Source organism: Mchenga conophoros, linkage group LG10, assembly GCF_057382185.1.
Source record: "Mchenga conophoros isolate Kocher_MC1m ecotype Shallow Benthic linkage group LG10, M_conophoros_male_GT1.1, whole genome shotgun sequence".
Classification (NCBI taxonomy): Eukaryota; Metazoa; Chordata; class Actinopteri; order Cichliformes; family Cichlidae; genus Mchenga; species Mchenga conophoros.
In genome coordinates this window covers 15300790-15322216 of record NC_140535.1, presented here as the reverse complement: position 1 = coordinate 15322216, position 21427 = coordinate 15300790, and the positions used below count along the sequence as shown (strand labels likewise).

The 21427-nt window shown below is 40.7% G+C and overlaps 2 protein-coding genes across 7 annotated transcripts in view; one reads left to right on the top strand and one right to left on the bottom strand.

Annotated features, from left to right (window-relative positions):
• Positions 1–798: 798 nt before the first annotated feature.
• On the top strand, positions 799–13288 carry gnb2 (guanine nucleotide binding protein (G protein), beta polypeptide 2). Of its 2 annotated transcripts, none has more exons than XM_085288750.1 (10): positions 799–1764; positions 3460–3539; positions 3657–3695; positions 4199–4305; positions 5325–5388; positions 5626–5788; positions 8981–9047; positions 9164–9365; positions 10265–10481; positions 12215–13288. In XM_085288750.1, exons 2-10 carry the CDS (start codon positions 3483–3485, stop codon positions 12319–12321), a joined length of 1023 nt encoding a protein of 340 aa, XP_085144876.1. In that variant the 5' UTR covers positions 799–1764; positions 3460–3482; the 3' UTR covers positions 12322–13288. The 2 variants fall into 2 exon arrangements, with proteins under 2 accessions (XP_085144876.1, XP_085144875.1); XM_085288749.1 differs by having other exon boundaries at positions 3457–3539.
• A 1057-nt stretch (positions 13289–14345) lies between these two features.
• The window catches only part of mink1 (misshapen-like kinase 1), a 34816-nt gene continuing 27734 nt past the window's right edge, over positions 14346–21427 (bottom strand). For all 5 annotated transcript variants that reach the window (XM_085288741.1, XM_085288742.1, XM_085288744.1 and 2 more), the window contains 6 exons: positions 20856–20990; positions 20620–20720; positions 20344–20493; positions 20108–20267; positions 19887–20026; positions 14346–19565 (listed from right to left, as the gene is read on the bottom strand). In XM_085288741.1, the coding sequence (XP_085144867.1) occupies positions 19482–19565; positions 19887–20026; positions 20108–20267; positions 20344–20493; positions 20620–20720; positions 20856–20990 (770 nt within the window). In that variant the 3' untranslated portion in view covers positions 14346–19481. The remainder of the gene's footprint in view (positions 19566–19886; positions 20027–20107; positions 20268–20343; positions 20494–20619; positions 20721–20855; positions 20991–21427) is intronic.

The following is a 21427-nucleotide window of genomic DNA, read 5'->3' as shown; positions in this document are numbered from 1 at the left end:
TGTATTCTTGTTTATAATGGTTTGGCCCTTCATGATATAATATTGCATTAATATTAGTATTGTGTTATTTTAAGTTTAATATTTTCAACATTTGCTTAAGATCTTAAATATTCCAGAAGTAAATTCGAAGTAATGCGATTACTTTAACTAAGAAAATCCACACTTAAGCGCTAAAAGCTTTTTGTTACTTCTCTGCAACCTGCATTTCATTCATTTTATCATTTCTCTGCAAAAAAATAAAAAATAAAAATACTCTCAAAGAGTTTTCTCCACAAAAAGTTCCCTTGTGAGGGTTGACTGATTACAGTCATTCTTGATCCCACTAAGTTGTAATATCATAGATTCATGTTTGTGCATTCATCAGGGGACAAAGGTGGGAAAACTCTGCACACACATCATCCTGCACGGTGAAGGTCAAACACCCAGCTGAGGCAGAAATGCTCGTCAGGAAACAGCACGATAAACAGGACATGTTTATCAGAGGAGAGGGGCTTTACGGACACATCCTCAGTTTGGTGCACTCATAGATTTATGGGATAGATCCGAGTACTAGTCAAGCTCCCACGTGATTCAGTGATTGTTTAAACCTGCTAAATCTTCTTTCTTTTTTTCAAACATGCATTGCAACATCTTCATCTCACTGAAATCGTCTCAATGTCACGTGAAATTAGACATATAATACATTTTTTCTGTAAAACGCCTGAAAATCCATCAATCATATGCTGTAGATTTTTATAAATGTAATCGACCTGTGTCTGGTGAGACAATAACTGTCCGTGTGAGCACAGGATCCCCCGAGTAGTGGTCTGCACAGGAAGGAGGAGGCGGGGGGGCATTGGATTTACGTGTATTTAAAAGATGGGTGTGGTTGACTTCTTCATGCCCGGATTTGAGGATCCTGCAAGCGCTCACCGCGTGATCCGGCACCCTGTTACTAAATGATTATATTCAGCAAAGAAAAGAAAAAAGAAAAAAAAAAAACAGGAACCGTGTGGATACTGCCCAAGCGGTAAGGGCCGCCTCTGGTTACTGTCTGCAAGAGGAAAACACAAAATCTTGCGTGAAGGCTGGAATTCTAAACGCTTCTTCGTCCTTTTTAAAATTTAAATTAATCAATTTATTGATAATTTATATTTGTTGCACTTTCCGGATTTTACTCTGTAATTCACTGCCGACTTGGAGGCGTCTATCCTGATGAAGTATCGGCAGAGGGAGGAGGAAACCAAAGAGAGGAAGGAAACGAGGATAACGTCACGAAGACTCGGAGTAAAACGGACTGAGAATAGTGTTTAATGGACGATCCCTGATGCGGGCCGGGGAAAGAGCTGGGGCCAATTCCGTCTGTTTACGCCGTATTGGACGAAGATGTTTTTGTTAGGTTGCCGTGTGTGAAAAGTGGAAACGATCCGTAGAGGAAACAGCAGCTCGGCAGCAGCAGATATCATCTTGTGTGTGTGTTTTTTCCTCAGGAGCTCCGCTAAAGCAGAGAAATGGAAATGTGTGCAGCCCTCCTCCGGTTGCCTGTTTACTGAAGGGTTTGGAAACAGGCTGATCGTGACACACGGAACTTTTAAAGTGGATCTCCTGTGAACTTGATTTTTAATGACTGAAAAAGACTTGTAGTTAAATCCTCCGCGGGATTTGTCTTTTTTTCCCTTTTTTTTTTTTGAGGGGGGGACGTTGCTTTCAGTTTCTTTCTTTTTTTATTTTTCTTTGCAGCAGGGGGAGGAAAAAGGGCAGGAAAATCATCGGGAGAATTAACAGGTAGCCACCCATTATCCAAACGCTGTGACAGCAGATAGGTCAGCCTGTGTGTGTGGCTGGGTGATGGTGTGCGTATGGCATCATTTTGACCAAATACGATTAGCTACATCCGCAATTTTAGGAGCTCGATGTCTAAAATGAGACGTGATGAAGGCCTTTATGACTGTGCTGATCAATATGTGAGGTGATGTAGCTAGGGTAGGGCCTTTTTTGAATTATGTAAATCTCTAAATCTAGACAGTGAAATAAAAATCTCTCTCGAGTGCATCCTTTGAGACTGGCCTGTACCCTCGTTCTCCTCAGTGCTGACTGTATTTCATTGGGGAGGCTCTTAGGCCATGCGTTCACATCCTCTGCCATCAAACATCCACTCATGCCCGGCATGCAGTGGTTGGAGGCAGATTTTAGCCATGCCATGTTAGAGCACCTCCACATCAGATGTGCAATCAAAGGGGTGGGGCCAGGCACTCCTGGCATCTTTGCGTTTTTGTTCTACCACATGCTCTCGGAGGTTGGTGGAGTGCCAGAAGTGCTGGGGACACCGAGGACCTGCCATATTAACCTTTTATAAAGAGCATGGCCTAGCAGCAAGGGTCGTGTCGCTGCTAGGCCATGCATCATCAGTGCGGCAGTGTGATATGCGTGTCCTCACTCTCTGCTACTCTTTACCCACTGACTTCAGCACAAATCTGCGTGTCCGCCAGTTGATGCTCAGAAGCAGCAAAAACATGCATCTGAGCATCTGGCAGGACCCATGGCCTGATATATGATCCCCCTCCCCACACCCCCTTCTCTACCTCCCTCCTCCTCATCCTCCTCTCCTGCAGCATCTATTCTCCTGATTGGCTAAATGAGCAGCTGTGCCAGGAGACTGAGACCCACGATGCACCCCTTTTGGCTTCCATTAGTGCTGTGTGATCCATCTGGTCGCAGGTCCCTCCAGGGAACAGTGGTCTACTGTAGCTAATTGCTCTTCCTTGCACAGTGTAGGCTACTGTATGCATGCTATCTGGGGTTTTTATCTTGAATTTGAATAGCTTCACATATGCAAATCTATAGGCCACCTGTTTGGGAGAATATTTGAATATGCTACTGTTTTCCCATGAGGAACAGGAAATACTGTAGTGCACGCCGCTGGAAAGCGCAACATAGAGATGAACAGTTTTCGTGTACCTGTGTAATTTAAGAAATTAGGGACTCCCCTGTTCTTCAGCGTGAAGTGTTTGTTTAAACACAGTCAGCGGCTCAAATGAAGGATTGCTCCGTCCTGCATTAGTGCAAAGTTGGACTTGTATGAGCATTGCTACCAGGCACCAGATAGTGAGCATTCACTCACTATCTGGTGCCTGGTAGCAATGCTGGCTTTTTGATAGCAGCTTAGTCATTGCAGATTATTCTCCTCAGTTAAACCAGGATGGGTGGTTGTACAGCCAGAAACAGATTACAAGTTGTATTTTTTCCCTCACTGTGGGTTCAGTAAACCTCAGAGATTAAAATTGGGATTTTATTTGATTATTTTATTTCCCCAAATGCAAGTAGCGTTCAATTATTGATGAAAGTAGACCTCTGGATTAGTAGGTTAGGAAGTATAAAAATATGATAATCCCAAAAAAACTTAATATGCACTGATATTCATTTCATTTAGATTTATTTGATAATAGAGTGTGATATTTAAAGTCGTGCCCCATCCAGCAGGTGACAGCTCGGACAGTTTCAAAATGAGTGAGCTGGAACAGCTTCGTCAGGAGGCCGAGCAGCTTCGGAACCAGATACGAGTGAGTGATGTGTGTCTGCTGTGAACAGTTTTACCATTGAATAAAATACTGGAAAATTTGTTATTTACTAGCGGTGTCCTCTTTTTTTTTCCTTCCCTGTGACTTCATAACCATTAGGACGCCAGGAAAGCATGTGGAGATTCAACCCTGACACAGGTGAGAGCAACTGAATGTGTAAGATGTATGTCAGTCACCTGGGGATGGGTTAACCTGGCGTCAATATGGACCTATATACTTAATAACATGATATTGGGCACAGTGGAGAAAGCAGGAAAGCTATTTTTTTATTGTTTTTGATCAAATGTTACTCTATAGGACAAAAAATCCATCCCTGCTACTCTCAACATGTCTCCAGGTTTCACCTGCACAGAGGAGTGACCTTTTCTTTTTGTAGCACAATTTAGAAATAATAGATGACGGCCATTTGTTGAACCAGCAGTAGTATAAATCATCAATAATTTCTGAATTTATTTTTACAGGTGCATTATTCATATTGTCATATTTGACATGTGATATTAGTTATTTCTGTCCCGGTCTTGCCTTCGGTGTCTGATAGCCACTGTACTGTTACTCTTTAGCAAAACTTTTCTGCCAAACCTTTTATCACACACCCAGTGAATGATCAAAACAGTGCTAACTTGCTAACTTTACTAACTTAGATAACTGCTGGTCTGGATCCTGTGGGGCGGATCCAGATGCGGACAAGACGCACCCTCCGTGGCCATCTGGCCAAGATCTATGCCATGCACTGGGGTACAGACTCTAGGTGAGTCCATACTATTTCTAATGCTTTTGACTGCTTCTTGGTTTAATTTTTCTTTGTATACTATAGATTAAAGTTCCACCTAAAATGGTTGAGTGTAATCGGCCATCAAAGCCACTTCAGGTAGCCACTTCCTATCTATATTAGCTAGAATAGAAAAAGGCGGATACAAATAAATGTTTGACCTAAATTTGGCCCACTTCTGCATTTTTCTGGGCATTTAGCCTTTACTGATGGAGCTGACTCAATGTGAGTCTCCTCACCTCAGTTGAGCCACAGATCCACCTCATATGGATCACATCTGACCCACAGAAAATTTGCAAGTGGTGTAAATAGGCTTTAGGCCACCTGTGTCCATCCTGGGAATTAATTTCAGTTCATTGGCTGTTTGATGGAGCTTTTAGACTACTGCATTACCCAGTTTTCCAAAGGAGAAAAAGATATAAGTCCTATAATAAATAATTCCTGTCTGTAATGCAGTGAAAATATGCTCCACTCTTTGTCTTCATGATTCAACAAATGCCTCGACAGCTATTTAGTGGATTGTAATGACACATGGGACATACCTGCTCGAGATTAACTGTAGCACGTTTGGTGAAGATGTAATGCTTGATTTTCCACTCACACATGCAAATTGCCAGCGCTAATTAGTAAATGCTGAATGAACAAGCCAAACAGTCATAGTGGGCTTGTTAGCAGGCTCGCGTTAGCATTTAGCTCAAAGCGGCACGATACAAAAGCACAAGCATGACAAGCATTGCAAGCATTTTAATTTTAGTTCTGTGAAATCATTTGCTGACTTCAGGCATTAACCATGAACATTTCTGGCTGAGGCAAACATTAAAACAACTGATTCTTCACCTTGAACTCACAGAATCATCTCAGGCTGCAGTGTTTTGACAGGAAAAGCATGTTTCAACAGGTTTGGAGCGCAGTGTGATAACAGGACTCAAATGCCAAAATTAAAGAGATCCTGTATTATTCAAAACTTTTTTGTTTTTTTTCCCCTTTTGTGTCTGCAGGCTTCTGGTTAGTGCCTCTCAAGATGGAAAACTGATTGTCTGGGACAGCTACACAACTAACAAGGTAAAATCACCAAAAAGACAAAAAACACGGCACGTCTCCAGCTGGAAGACTTGTCTGAACTTGAAATGAAAGTGGACTAACATCTTCCTCTTGTAGAAGTGCTGCTGACTTTCCATAATGGCTTCTTTCTCAGTGTTACTGTGACTGATTGTAAGAGTCACAGTGGCATCATCGTGTGTGTTTTCAGTGTTAATATCTGCCCATTTTATGCTCTTTAAACTACCTCTCTTTTCTTAGATACATGCCATCCCCCTGCGCTCCTCCTGGGTAATGACCTGTGCGTACGCTCCCTCGGGGAACTACGTGGCCTGCGGAGGCCTCGACAACATTTGCTCCATCTACTGCTTGAAGACACGCGAGGGCAATGTCAGGGTCAGCAGGGAACTACCTGGCCATACAGGTGAGAGAACATGGCGCCCTAAGCTAACTATGTTAAAATCTTCTCATGAGTAAAACTGATGAGATGTTTCAGATGAGCGTACGCCCCCGTGGGAAAGCTCCACTCCCAAACCCCTAAACAATGACTTCATTTACATGGTTAATTAATTGCAGTCTTAATGAGCTGAGATATTAACTCCTGTCTGTGTGACTCTGATTTGTGACACTATAACTTCTGTATGTATTTTATTTTTGATTTTATATTTTCAAGAAAAACGTGAAGTAGATGATTTATTGAAATGTGCAAACATACATGTAAATACAGTATGTTAGCAAAAACTAGGTTTGCACAATTGTAACGAGCTTGAAAGTCCAAATTTGGTATGACTGCCTTTATTCTTTAGCATATTCTGAACTCTCTTAGGCAGTTTGATTGTATTTTCTTCAAGAAGTCGTCAGGAATAGTAGCTTCTTGAAGAACTTTGCAATGCTCTTCTTTGAATGTTTCTGCCTTTTGTTCCATTTTCTGTCACAATGATCCTTCACTGCTTCAATAATGTTGAGGTCCAGGCTCTGGGGAGGCCGATCCGTGACTGACAGCGATCTAAAGATGTGTTTGTTCTACCCAGTTCTACCCATTGTCAATGCATTGACTATGTGTTTAGGGCCACTGTCATGCTGAAAAAGGAAGCGTTTGCTAATTGGATAATCAGATGCTTGTCAGAAGGTATTGCATGGTGGATCAAAATCTGGTGGTACTTTTCCCACTGGCTGAAATGTCATCCCAAACCATCACAGCCTCCACCATGCTTTACAGATGGTCGTAGGTACTCACTGATGTACCTCTCTCTTGAACTCCTTGGAATGTATTGAACCAAAAGATTTCAAATTTGGATCCATCACTTCATAAGATGTGTTGCCACTGCTTTTCAGTCCACTTCTTGTGTAAAGACCTGTTTGGGATGCCTCTTCTTGGCAGCCACCCTTCCACTGAGACCATTCAGACAAGGCCTCAGTGAACAGTAGAGGGATTAATGTTATGTGTTGACACAACACTGGTTCATCCCTTGAGTTAGATGCCTTTTTCTTCTTTGAATGATTCATAGGCCAGTGTTACAGGGCAAATAAAAACATTCCTCTGAAAGTGGTCAGGTACAGGGACTGGACTGAAAATGAGTAAAAAAAGCAACCAATCTCTAAAAAAACCCTCCACATTTTTACTCCTTCTAGAGCAGCTTTGCACAATTTACAGTTCAAAATAAGCCCCATTTATCCTGGCACTTCTCAGCTCATCCACTGTCTGAAGCCAAGAATTTTAGCAGCCTTCTTCCTGCTTTAAAGCCAGCTGTCTTCTTATTGGCTGCCTCTTCAGTTTGAACAGCAGGTGGGTGGGGCTGCTGTGCTTAAAGCCAGAACTTTTTCCCTCTTCACTGACATCTAACAGAAGACGAGAATAGAAAAAAAGTGTCTGGAACAGGGCATTGAGGTTTTTTTTTTTGTTTGTTTGTTTTTCTGTTCGTCTTTAATATGAAATGATATAATTCTATGTTTATGTTATGTAATTATATGTATATAACAAAGGAACAGTGAAAAGCATAATAAGTCACATTTAAAGAATAGATAACAGAGTCTGATTGGCTTAAAGAAGTCAGGTAAGAAGGTTACAAGAATTAGCCTGATAATGATGGAAATAATGATGAGAAGAGTTCGACAGTGTGGGAAATCAGAAGTAATAAAAAGAAGACAACAGCAGGACTGGCACAGACACGCAGACATACAGGCACCACATGTAAACAGATCTTTCCTCTTGAACCTATGGAAAAGCTTCTTTTTATTGCAGTCGTGGATAGATTATTATGACCACAGATGCAGGATGCAAACATGCCACATGCCCACGTGTTTGCTCATGGAAAGAGTACACTCTGACGTGCGTTTCATGAGCACACCCAGCTTGCTCACACACTAATAAAAGGCATCTTAGAACTACATTACATACACAACTTTAAACTTACGGTTTCTTGCACTCGTGGACATGAAGTTTCGAGATTTTCATGAGTTCATTGAACTGTTCTTTTACCAGGTTGGAATCTTTTTTTAATTTATTTTTTTACAGCAGACATTTTTAATGACTTAAAAATAAGAATTGAGTGCAAAACTTTGATTTTATTTTAGTGTTTCTATAATCCAGTATACACAACACCACCTGCTAATATTTGGTTAAATGTCTTTTAGCAAGTTACAACTCGGCCAGACGCTTTTTGTAGCCACCAACAAGCTTCTGGCATAATTCTGCCCGGATATTTTAGCACTCTCCTTGGCAGAATTGGTAAAGTTCATTTAAACTGGAGGTTTTTCCTTCGCTCTTAAATGATCTGTTATTGCGTATTTTTCAAATGTTTGTGCAGGATATTGTATTTGTTTTGAATGTCTTGTACTTATGTGATACAGGTCTCTATTGAAAATTACATTTTTTTTAATCTCAATTAGATTTTTACCTGGATAAATAAAGGACTAATTTGAAAGAAAAAAAAAAAACATAGTCCAGAAAGGTTTAGATCGAGGTTTTGGGAAGGCCAATACTCCATCCATCCATCCATGCATTCGCTTCCGCTTATCCTTTTCAGGGTCGCGGGGGGTGCTGGAGCCTATCCCAGCTGTCATAGGGCGAAAGGCAGGGTACACCCTGGACAGGTCGCCAGTCTGTCGCAGGGCTAACACATAGGGACAGACAACCATTCACACCTAGTGGCAATTTGGATTATCCAATTAACCTATCCCCACAAGCTGCATGTCTTTGGACTCCAATACTCCAATATTTTAAAAATAATAATTAATACCTATACTATAAGTAAGGTCAAAGGTCTCCAATGGCTCCAAAATCCTGGTCATCTGCAAACTTTGCTGATGTGTCAATGCATCTATCATTGCAGCTTCAAAGAAATTAAAAAAATGATCCCAAAAAGACGCTTGAAAAAGAAGGCTTTAAAGTAGTAATCATGTAAAATATGTCAACAAAATATATCATAAAATATCTAAACGAATGAGTAGTTTTAGTGGCGCAGAGACAACATGTAGCTCTATATGTACACTCACAATAAATTTATAGTCATATTTACGTTTTACATTCTTCTCCTATACAGTAGTAATTTAATGTAAAATGCGTCATCAAGTGTCACTGACATCATCCGCGTGTTTGTGCGTTCCGTTCTCTCAGGTTACCTGTCATGTTGCCGTTTCATTGATGACAATCAAATCATCACGAGCTCAGGAGACACCACATGGTGAGTCACACAGATCAACACACACATGTGCAGCCTAAGCATCGTTTTCCTGCTTTCCAATCACTAACCCTGTGCTTTTTTTTGTTGTTGTTGTTGTCGTTGCTTTTTTTGCCCAGTGCACTGTGGGATATCGAGACGAGTCAGCAGACCACAGTTTTCTCGGGCCACACCGGTGATGTCATGAGTCTGTCCCTTTCGCCCGACCAGCACACCTTCGTGTCGGGAGCCTGCGACGCTTCAATCAAACTGTGGGACATCAGGGACAGCATGTGCCGGCAGACCTTCACGGGCCACGAATCGGACATCAACGCTGTCTGTGTGAGTGTCCTCAGGGACCGGGTGCCCTTGTAGGCCCAACTGCTTTTATTCTTCTTAAAATCGCGGATTATATATTTTACAAGTGCAGTTTAGAGCTCTTGTTTCAGAAGAGTGCTCTGGCCGTGGAGTTTTATGAAGCTGCATCACTGATGTGACAGGCAGAGGAGACCTAATGAAAGATGCTTTTGAGTTGCATTGTGGGAAATGTAGTATTGGAAGGTCGCTCAAAAGCAGCATCTTAAAATGCAGTTTAGAGTTTTAAAAGACAACAGGACTTTTATTCCAATTTACTACATTCAAAATCAGGGTTTAAGGTGTGAGGATGAGAAACATAACGTAGGGTTTTTTTAGCTTGACCCACATCATAGATTAAAGAAACTGGATGGAGTTGGTATGCTTGAGACACCATTTTAGACATTTATTCTCAGACACATCATGAGTTTCTGAATTCCTGGCACTGTTATAAGCTAATCTGTGGCCTTAAGTGGCACTCTGGCGCTCCTGAGTACTGTCTAACACGTCATCAGCAGCATCAGCTCCAGGATTTGTCTTGGTGACGTCACACACTGTCTCCAGCCACCAGCTTTGGGAGGGATTTAAATGGGAAGCGCGCTGCAGGATTAACAAGATTATCAATTAACACCATATCTGAACATCCTGATCATCTCAGGAGACGATCTCCGGTTGGGAGTCTGGGTTGATGGCACAGGCCATCTGACAGTGTGGCAGGTGGACAGATTCGGTGTTAAAGCACTGATCCCATTCAGTTTTCTGTCTTATTAAGGGATTTAAGAAAGGCAGGAACTCTCTATAGCAGCTTATGCTGTAACTATATTTATTTATAATTAAAAATATAAATAAATAATAAATAAGAGTCATCCTCACTTTCTCCTCCCCAGTTCTTTCCCAATGGCAGCGCCTTTGCCACAGGCTCTGACGATGCCACCTGCAGGCTGTTTGACCTCCGCGCAGACCAGGAGCTAGGCCTCTACTGCCATGACAACATCATCTGTGGCATCACCTCTGTGGCTTTCTCCCGCTCCGGGCGCTTGCTGCTGGCTGGTTATGACGACTTCAACTGCAACATATGGGATGCCATGAAAGGAGACAGAGCAGGTGGGTGGAGCAAGCGAGAGAACAGAGAAAAGGGAAGGTTCATCTTCAAGCTAAGGTGAAGATGAAGTGATTATCTATCAATTACACCACACGTGTTTTTGTAGTATTCCTTCTTTTGATTTTTCAGTGCTAAAATAAAAGCTTAGTTTAGTGATTCATTTTTGCACTGCAGAGGGATGATTGTATGTAGGTGTGCAGTTTTCTGATGCCTGAAACAACAAATAGGTTTATACAATGTTCAGTTTAAATGAGAGGGGAGCTTGGTATACAAGTACTGCTGATAACAATGATTTAAAGTACAGAAATAACAACTTGGTTGTAATTTTTATTTTTTCTGGTTAGAGCCTCTTTCCACCAAACTCCTATCTGAGCTTCAGCTGTAAGAGTTCAATCAAAAACATAGAAAACACAATCTGAATAAAAAAAATAGTGCGACTAAAACTGCTTCTAAACGGAGTTGTCGTTGCAAAAAATGTAATTCTTTATTTGTGTTTTGGGGTTTGTTTGTTTGTTTTTGAGGAAATTAAGCTGCTTGCCATGTATCAAGATCAAGGTTATTATAGCTAAATTATAGCTAACTAAAATTCAACTAAAACTAAAACTACATGTAAAAAACATTACTGGTTTTACCTCTGACATATGTCCTCCCTACAAGAGTAATTAAAAGTCTAAAATTTAACACTGTTTAGGACCCTAAAACAAAAAGAACTAAACTAAAACGAAACATTTTCAAACAATAAAACCAAACACAAAAATCCCCCCATGAAACTAACAAACTAAACTGAATAAAAAAAACAAAAACTCAAAATGAAATAACAATAAAAACGAATTCTAAAATGCTAAACTGTAATAACTCTGGTCACGACTTTTTATTTTTGCATGCGTCTGTGGAAACAATCACTATTTTACTTCTCATTTTTCTCTGTTGCCAGGTCAGCAACTAAAGCATTTTATACAAGATGTGTCATGTGTACTACTGTGTACTGCTAATCAAAACACATTTAAGAAGATCAAAAGCAGAGAATAACCTTAAATCGTTTAAATAAGTGAAAATTATGCCTTTTTCACAGATTCAGAAATGGCTAAACTTATAACTTAAGTTCAGCTTTGAAAATTAATAGAAACAAGTCCTTCAGAGGCCCTTTTATCTGTATTACTACAAGGTCAAGGCATTATTTGGACAGTACTGTACAACAGGAAGTATAATTATTTACTTCAGAAAGTAGCGATATATATTGCAGGAAGCAGATCTAGAGTGTATACTGCACACGATCTGATATCAGATCATCCGTATGGCGCACACATGCTGGTGAGTCAGAAGTTCATCCTACCACAAAAAAAAAAGATATGAAAGCATAAAAAGAATTGACAGTAAGTTCAGTGATGGAAGAGCAGCAGTCTGCCTTAAGCACAGTCATTACAGTAGCAGGAATTTTAGTACAAGTGTTGGGACAAACTTTCCAAACAATGATTCATTTCCATTGTAGAAAGAACATCGTGAGTCTGTTTTGCCGCTGATTGCATCAAAAATAAATAGATAAAAATGAGGTCACATTTAGATTTTAAAGATTCCTTTTGAAAAACAAAATCTTTGTCTGCACACTTAAGAAACAGGGGGATACAAACCGTAGCATCGATCTTAAGTTAACAGTATGCTCACTGTTTGATTTTTGAAGAAGTGCATTGCACAATGACAAGTTGACTTTTGGGGGTTTTTTTCGGCCCTCCTGCAGGAGTCCTGGCAGGCCATGACAATCGCGTGAGCTGTCTGGGCGTGACGGATGACGGCATGGCGGTGTGCACCGGGTCCTGGGACAGCTTCCTCAAGATCTGGAACTGAGCCATGCACATAAACAGCGAACCACACACGTCCAACAGACACCGCTCTTATCTTGGGACACAGTTTGCACCCTGTACTCTCACTGTATGTAAGATTCCACAGACGAACCGCAACATTATACTGTACATAATATATATGACTTAGATATGAGCTTACACACACACACACACACACACACACACACACACACACACACACACACACACACGTATTGTATGCAGGATAAGATAACAAGACCTAAACACATGCTCACACTACCTACCGCCGATGAAAGTACACAGCAGCAAGGCCACAGTGCAACACACACATGCACATAACAGGTCAAAATATGACCAAATACAGCCGAATATTCAGCTGTTCGGCCGAAAACACAAATCCCATCAACACTATCTGACACACTCATTCTCACACATGCTTATCATGAGACATACTGCTTCTCGTGTTAAGCAGTGGAGCGAATGTTACCCGATATTTTCGTCTTATGACTTTGCTCGAAATACACCTCAGACTCATTTTTCTTTGTTGTTTCGGTCTCTTTACCACACGTATCTCAGCAGTGGTGACGTGAAGGCGGAACCACCTGAGTGCATTTACATAAAGAAAGTAAGAAAGAAGGAAAAACATTCACCGATGAACAGATGATTGAGCTCAATGAAGATATCAACTGATTTTCATCTGTTTCAGAACGTCACACAGTCACTGTCTTCACCCAGTTTTTTTTTTCCCCCCCCCCAATTCTACACACTTATTTTATTCCTGTTCTTCCTGTGTGCCTCAAATACACTTATTAACAGAGGATACTGAGACAGTTACATGAATCCAAAACAACCTGAGATTAAGAGAAGTTGAGAAGTAAAAGCACGTCTTATTGAGTAGGAGCCAATAATCAAACTTTGACTTTGTCACTGTATTATCTGGACATTACTATAATTGTACATATTATTAATAAATAACTGCCTCTCCTGCCTTTTATTGTGTTTTCCTTTTAAAATTGTTTCTAAAACTGACACGTTTAACTGAGTATTAAGTGCATATTGTCAGGTATTCTCATTATACAACCTCAGGTTTTTACTTAAACCTGAGATTTGAAAGTAGCACTGATATAGACATACATGGGTTATTGGAATATACAGTCCCCTGCCTCTTTATTAGATATATTAGGTAAAACAAATATCTAATCAGCCAATCACATGGCAGGAACTCATTTAGGCATGGTGAAGATTCGAAAAAAGTCCCCTGGCGTGATGAGTCTTGATTTCTGCTGCGACATTCAGATAGTCAGGCCAGAATTTAGTCCTGTCAGATAACGAAACCATGGATACATACTTTCAGGCTGCTGCATGTCAATATGAACCAAATTCTCCGTTTCCTGCATCTTGTGGAATCTGCCAAGAAGTAAAGCAGTTTTGAAGGCAAAAAGGGGTCAAGACCCTTAATAGTGAGGTGTGGCTAGTAAATGTAGTGTTAAAACTCAAAGCTGGCACACAGCAAACTTGGTTATCTGCTTAATTAGACATATGTGGCAGCAACCTGAACCTTCAGTCTCCAAAGAAATTTTATGTTGAATGCCGATGCATGTCATAGCTTTTCCACTAACTCATTGTTAACAGACTTTAGGTACATGGAAATGTCTGGCGGATGCTTTTGTCTTTAGACACCGGGGGGTGCTGCAGCTCATTCTGCATCTCTGACTCAGAAAATGAGGACTGTGAACCAAAAACAAATCTTGAAGAAAATTTGTTAAATCTATTTACAAGTTAGGCTATGAAGACTGAGTAGTGCCTTTTGTTAAGTGGACCCTACACAGTTGCTTCGTAGTAACAAAGGAGGAGTGACAGGAACATGAAGTCCAGGCAGACTTTTAGCACCATGATGTGGCTGAACACTGAAGTACATCTCACTCCGTTCACTGCTGTTGTGTGATACGAAACCGATGTCAACTGCAGCCCTCGCTGCAATAATACTATAATTCCCTACTGGGCATTTGTTGCAGTGCAAAGAAAAACAATTCAAACAGACTCAAATGCGATCAAGGTATTTTATTTTTCAAACAATCTGTATTAAGACATGAATTCATTCAACACAATCTTGAAAGTTTAAAGTTTAGTCTATGAAATACAATCTGGAGTTAATCTCTCACAAGGAACACAGACGCGCGCGCACACTAAAACATTGCAAAGATGTCTTTCTAAAAAACGAACCAAAAAGTTATTGAAAAAGAACAGGAGATATTGTGTTTCTGTCCAAAGAGCCACGTCGATGTAGAGCTCCCCATGTTTTGATCTGCCTCACTCCCCGACTACAGCTGCTAATCCTGTCACACGGGATTGATTAGAAATATAAGTTAGAAGAGAAGAGTGCCTCATGAGATGATTATCTATCAGCCATTTATCGATACTTAAGAGTTCACAAAGGCAGTTTTTGGATTACATCAAGCGTCCCAGCATGTGATTGTGTTAAACCGACATTTTTTTTTTGTGTATGTGTGATTACAAACAAAAGTGAGAGCACAGAATGATTTTTGTAACACACAAACTAGCCTATGTTAAGTCTGCCGAAGGCCACTGGAGAATCACGACCTGCAAGTCACACTCGCATGGACAATTTTGAAACTCTTCAAACGCTTGTATTGCTTTAAATTAAAAAAAAGGAAGAAAGAAAGACGAACAATCCTCCAAACCTACAACTCAAGAGTCAAATCACACAAATTCAGCGGTCAAGTCTGTCCAAGCTTACGGCCAGACTGACGCAAATCTTCCCAGAAAACTAATGAGCTGTGAGGTTCAGGTCTTTTAATGGTCGTTGGCACAAAATGAAATAGCACTTTCACAGCTTAAGGTGCATTTAGGGAAATCATCAACCATAACCACTCGTCCGTCTTCCAGACCGCAACACCATTAGAAGATTTTCTGCTGCACGAAATGAGGCAACAAGCTGAGTGTTTGGGAGTGACGCTCTCGGTCGGGTTGGCGACAAACGTTTGTCAAAAGGCTTTCATGGTTAACGTTAATAATTTAGCTGCAGTGCTCTCCAGAAAACCTGCCAGCACAAACCATGCAGTTAAAATGACGAGAGTTAAGTGATGCTATGGCTTTTTGATTTTGTTTACATGGAAGTGATTATTTTTTTGTGTATGCAGGATATTTCACGCAACTGCGAATGGAGTACATTATGGAAGTTATGTGTTTAAAAGAGGGGAAAACGCACTGATTTTACACATCAAAGCTTTGCATACACTCAAGCTTGAGCTCTCCTACAATTTGGATGATTTTCATCTTTTCATAAGCCGTCCATCATGCTATATGTGTGAAGTAGCCAGATTCATGTTTAACACTTCAGAATCAGATCTTTTTATTTCCAGGCATGCATCCACTATCCTGTACACTGAAGCTCCCACAATCACACACTGCAATTTCAGTTAAAGATTCAGGTGTGCAAAAATGTAGTCTCAAGCAAGAATTTTTGTCGGCCTTCAGCCCCGAGCAGCGCGACCCGACATCACACGAAGCACCTACTGACACCAAAAACAGACTCTGACGTGTAAAATCAGTGGAATTACTTTCTATACTTCATGAAAACTAAAGATTATTGGCTCGTTTGTGGCGTGTGAAGAGCCGATGACCCCACACCACAGACTATTGGGCTCCTAACATCAGCGTACTTCTGTCTTCATGATCATTGCGATCATCTCCTGAGAATATTATCAGCCTGTCACACCTCTGTAGGCCATTTACACCAGAGGGCAGATCCAACCTCAAGTGTCTGAATCCCAGCCACATCTGACTCCTCCGCTAACAACAGACATGTATGTTTCTGTCTGGATAGATTTTTAAGACTGTCCACATATACACACACAGTTGTCTCCTGCTTAGCTATAACAACTCCTAATTACACCCGGACTAGTTTAATGAATGACAGAATGAAAGGGGAATATTTGGTGGAGGGGGGCAAATAAAATATCCCATCTCTCCGTTAGACTCGGGTATAGCTTTGATCTCTCAGCCTTAAAATACATTGTGCTTAGATTAATAGAGCGGTACACTTTCATATAAATACAAATCTGTCGTATAGATGTACATTCACTTTTTATTTCTCAATATAGACTCATTTACATATTTTATAAAATAGGCTTCTCAGGATAAGTCACGCTACTCTCCCCACTACAACATTACACAATCAACATGTTAAAGAAGCGCTTAGATCACCTGTGCAGAATGAACCTACATTTTTAGGAGCAGACATCACTCACACACAAACACACACATACACACACAGTTTAACTTGATGTGTGCACATTAACTTTTGTTTTTTCCTCTACATATTCATGGCTTTACTCTATGCTGGCTCCTGCTGTGAGTACATCCTCAACACGTTACACTGGATTAACTGGACATATATTAACTTATCTGTTATTGCAATTCTCTCAATAGATTCTTGTCTGCTGATTATTTGAAGTTAGAATATATGTTGCCCAAAAAATAAAACAGAAAGAAAGAAAGAACAAAGAAAAAGCATTTAAAGTCCATTTAAGAGATAATATGGATTTTACTTAAGTGCACTTAACTGGCACAGGACATTAATCTTGACGAGGGAGCAAATATAATTGTGCCTCTTCTTCGTGTGATTTCAGTAAAGAGATTTTTGGGGGTGGGAGCGAGGGGGTGGGCATATAGGGGTGGGGAGTGGGCTCACAACCCTTCCAAAAAAAGCATCTCACCTTCCCGAGTCCAAGGCACTGCTTTAACTGTAAACATGGCAGATTGATAAAAAATAAGGATTTGATCATAGAAAGCACAAGTGCCAGAGCTCCGGGACGATTGTAGTTGTAGACGTTTGAAAAGTAGGTCATGGCACATAAAAGATACTTAGGAATAAAAACACATTCGCTTAAGGGGAAAACAACTTTGATACAGTACTATATAATCTATTTCAATGGCTTACATGCACACCAAAGTATCTGTGTGAGATATACTTGTAAATGTATGTTTGCTGAAGGTGCTTTCCATGCCCATTTATCGCATACTCTCAGAAAATTAACCACCTATTTATAGAACTTTCGATTAAACGCTCTGTCCTGAATTTACACTGCAGTCTTGATAGCCTTCTTCGTTTTTTAATGAATAAAATATATCTCCTTAGCTTAAAGAGCAGGCTTTAACAAACCTTCCTACAGATCACTGGCTAAGATTCAGTTTAGAATTCTTATAATATTTACATAATAGTTCTTGATGTACAAGTTGGTGAACAAACAGCACATTTTCCCAGCAACCACGCTAAACATCCACCTCTGGCAGTGCAGTGAACCAAGTGACTCACTGAACAAAAAGCTCCATTCATCAAGCCTCTTCCTGATAAGGCTGCCTCATGCTTGTACCGTAGTGTTTGGTGTAGAGGAACAACCAATCTCTCGCTTAAGCAGCTTCCTGAAGTCTAATTCCCCTTAAAAAAATTAACAAAATCTAATCTATGCAAAAGAAACACAGAATCATACCATAACACCACTAACTCACATTTTGGATTGGTATATTGAAAGCAAAATATTGGTTAGTGATCTGTAGGAATAGTTTCTTGGTCAGCATCCATAAGCTCCTCTTTCCCTTTGGCCTTGCTTCAAACCTCTGCTGCAAAATATATACGGTGAACTTTGGCAGAATGTACAGATATAAAATATATTAAGTCTCGTGAGTTTCAGCTGTGCTCTCCAAAGTGCCTGATGAGATGGAGCCCTCTGCGGTACAGCAGAGTCCCCATTAATCGAATCTTTCTACTGGCCCAGGACAAATATGACTTCTATCACACACACAGAGGGCTGTTCTACCGCAAATGCCTGGACAAACACTTCTCACGAAAAAAATCCACACTAACAAAATAGTCTAAGAACTAAAATATAATACAGTAGAGTAGATCAGAGTGGTAGGAAGGTAGCAAACCCTCCTCCCGTGTCTCACTAACATCCTCCTCCTCCTGACAAATCTCCCGTCCCCTCTCTCCCCTTCAGAGTTGCCGTCATACTCCAACACTGCTAGCCAAATATATGAACTCCCCTGCTCAAAACACTCCACGAGAATAGTATATATTGCAATATAATGGCAACGTAATTACAGTAAAATTAAAAATACCAGTAGGCTAATACCAATACAGAATCACTACATATAAATATCAAATTTGTGTAGTTTTGAAAATCTATGGAAACAAAAAAGTTTAGATACAAGCCTGATGAGACATACAACTGATCGTTTCGCCTAAACTACAAAAAGGCAAAGCAGGAAGTTTTCACCGTACTCATTCTGAGTACCGTATAGTATGGAGACTTCTGATTGATCGTTCAAAGTGAATTTATTCTGTTATTGAAGGATTTTAGGCTTATTTGCCAGTGATTAAGAACTGAATCATATTTTGGTTTGGTCAGAGAAACAAAGTAAGAGTTCCTTTAACTGTCTACTGTAGATTTAAAAAAAAAAAAGAAGAAGAAGAAGAAAAAAAAATTTAAACAAGCTACTTCGCCGGACTTTGTCCCTTTGTAATATGTTTGTAATAATTCTTTGAGCCTCCCTGAATCCGTAGAAGCCTCAAAATAACCAGGGGCCACGAGCCATTGCAGGTGTTTATCGTCTCACGTCGGCTATGCAAGAGGCCTGCAAATGATTCGGATCCAAGTCTAAGGTGCTATCTATTTACAGCTTCATTTTGATATATACCATTAGTAAATAATGCCTTCCTCAAAAGTACTGGAGAACCATCAAGGAATGTTAACATACTTCACAATTAGGAACTAAATATTTACGACTGAACACGGGTCCACAAAGAAAAGGAAATCAAGACAAGAATATATACAGTACAAATGAAATAGATGGTATCAACATATGAAGCTCATCGGCTGTTTTTCACGGTATCCTCGAGGGAGAATGTTTTCACGGGGTCACGGTTGAAACTGCGTCTTAAGGAGTGTAAGTTGGAATGGATTTTTAAGATTGTTTTTGTATGTATCTGTGTGTGTTGTGTGTGTGTGTGTGTGTGTGTGTGTGTGCGTGTCTCTTTGGACTATGAGTGCTTGAGTGTGAGCTTGCTGGAGAGAAAAGAGAGAGTGATGTTCACGTTTGGTGCATGCGTTAGCGCAAATTTCGGATGCACTTCTTGCTTCGATCCCTGCTGGGGTCCTTTCACCAGTTCATGATGCAGTTTCTGTTCAACGTCATGAAGTAAACCTGGCTGCTGCCTCCGGACCGCACTGATGCGAAAAACACCTGAGGATAGACACAATCGAGATGCATGTTATTCCTTTTTAAAGATGTTACCAACAAGCTGCATCCAGGAGCTGATCAACGCTGTTAAAAGGTGTTAATGGCTGGGACGGTGTGCTGGAAAGGCACTCGAGGTAATCACCGATTCACATATAAATAACTCTTTGTGTATCTCATGAGCTTCGGGGTTCTGGTGACAAGATTACTTTCTTTCAGGGTAGCTGCACACCTCTGCAATCAGTGGCTAAGCTAAGCTAATCAGCTGCAGGCTCTGTGTTCATACTAAAAGCAGAGTTAACCTTCTACAAGTGTTTCTATGTTTACCTTATCATTTCTCTCGCAGAGGAACTTCAGCCGCTGAGCTCTTTTGTGCATAAAAACACCGTCCAAGTGGCCAGTCTCCACAGAGCGGATCTCAATGGCCTTTTCTCCCCAACCCATGATCTGGTTTGAGCAGATATGAGCTGCAGAGCACAGTGTAAGGTTAGGACCGGATTAACCAGTTACAGTCTTTACAATTCAATGCTGCTTGGTGTGACCCGTACCAACAGATGTAGGCATCTCGCCCCACTGCAGGACAACGTCCTTTATTATGCGCCCATATGTGTTGACGTAGACGCCCTCGTCCTCATAGCACAGCAGCATCTCCATGCCGTCTGAGCTGGGCAGGAACACGATTGCGTGTGGTGTCACTTGGCTCTGGATCTGTTTGAGATAGAAACCCGGAGGGATGAGCTACTGTCTGCTTTATATTTTACAAATCGTTGCCGTAAAAACTTACGTGAACGGGAATATAAATATCATAGTTGTTTCCAGAATCCACATCAATGGCGTGGAAGCCAGCGCAAGATCCATAGATGACCTTCAACCTCTGGCCTTCCTCCACTGTCAAGTCGACCAAGACAGGCCTGTGTGGCAAATCTGAAAAAGACTGGTTTAAAGGGGTGGAGGGTGATAGGATGCAGAAAGGGAGAATGAGAAGATAATCAACTTGAACCCGCTTCTGGTTGACTGCCCTTGCATAACTAATCCAGCTCATACGAAAGGGGAGACTTACCTTGAAGGCCATGAATTTGTGATAAGGTTTGGGCGCCCAAGCATAAACTTCCACCGCATTCTTCAAAGCAATCACCAGGAACTTTATCCTCTCGTATTTCACTAGACAGAACAAGCACAAGGCCATCTGACATCAGACACTTGTAATTAATAATTTACTGTGCCGAATGCATTCATCACCAATTTCTCAGGAGTTTAATAAAGACCACGGATAAAAAGCCATCATCTGTCACTCACCCACTTTGTAGTGTACACAGCCCTCCATCTCTCCCACTGTGGTCCAACCCTGCTTCTTTTCTACCTCAGGATCATTGTGGAGGATTTTATTCCTCAGCCATGCCAGGTAGTAGACACGCACTTTGTTTTTCTTGCCTTAATAGATGCACAGAGAGAAAGATCAATTATAAATCTGACTACATTATAGTAATTATTTAAGTGCATTTATATAATGTGGTTACATTTTTTTTTTTTATCCTGCAATTAAAGGTCGGGAAATTACAAAATGCCACTAATGGCACAATTAAAAATGCACGTTTTTCAGCCACAGCAACACAGTCTTCTCTCAGTCTACTTGCCTTTTTAGACTTTGGCCTCACAGAAAGGAAATTAAAGTTGAAGGGTCATTGTTTTTGACATAGCAGAGGAGACTCACAACATATGACACAGCTGTCAGTACAGTGAGTGAATAAAAAAAAGCAGTGAGAGACAGCTTTGTAGGGGATAACAGCCAACTTTTGTTAGTATTTTCAAATGTAGAAAAAAGAAGCTTGTTTATCATCTCATGACCAAAGGACAGACAAACTTAACCA

Bases quoted from the DNA above. Each gene is read 5' to 3' on its own strand.
- gnb2 (XM_085288750.1), top strand. From the start codon at position 3,483: ATGAGTGAGCTGGAACAGCTTCGTCAGGAGGCCGAGCAGCTTCGGAAC. The intron at 3,696-4,198 runs GTGAGAGCAACT...TTACTAACTTAG, and splicing joins GAGATTCAACCCTGACACAG to ATAACTGCTGGTCTGGATCC. The intron at 10,482-12,214 runs GTGGGTGGAGCA...GCCCTCCTGCAG, and splicing joins CATGAAAGGAGACAGAGCAG to GAGTCCTGGCAGGCCATGAC.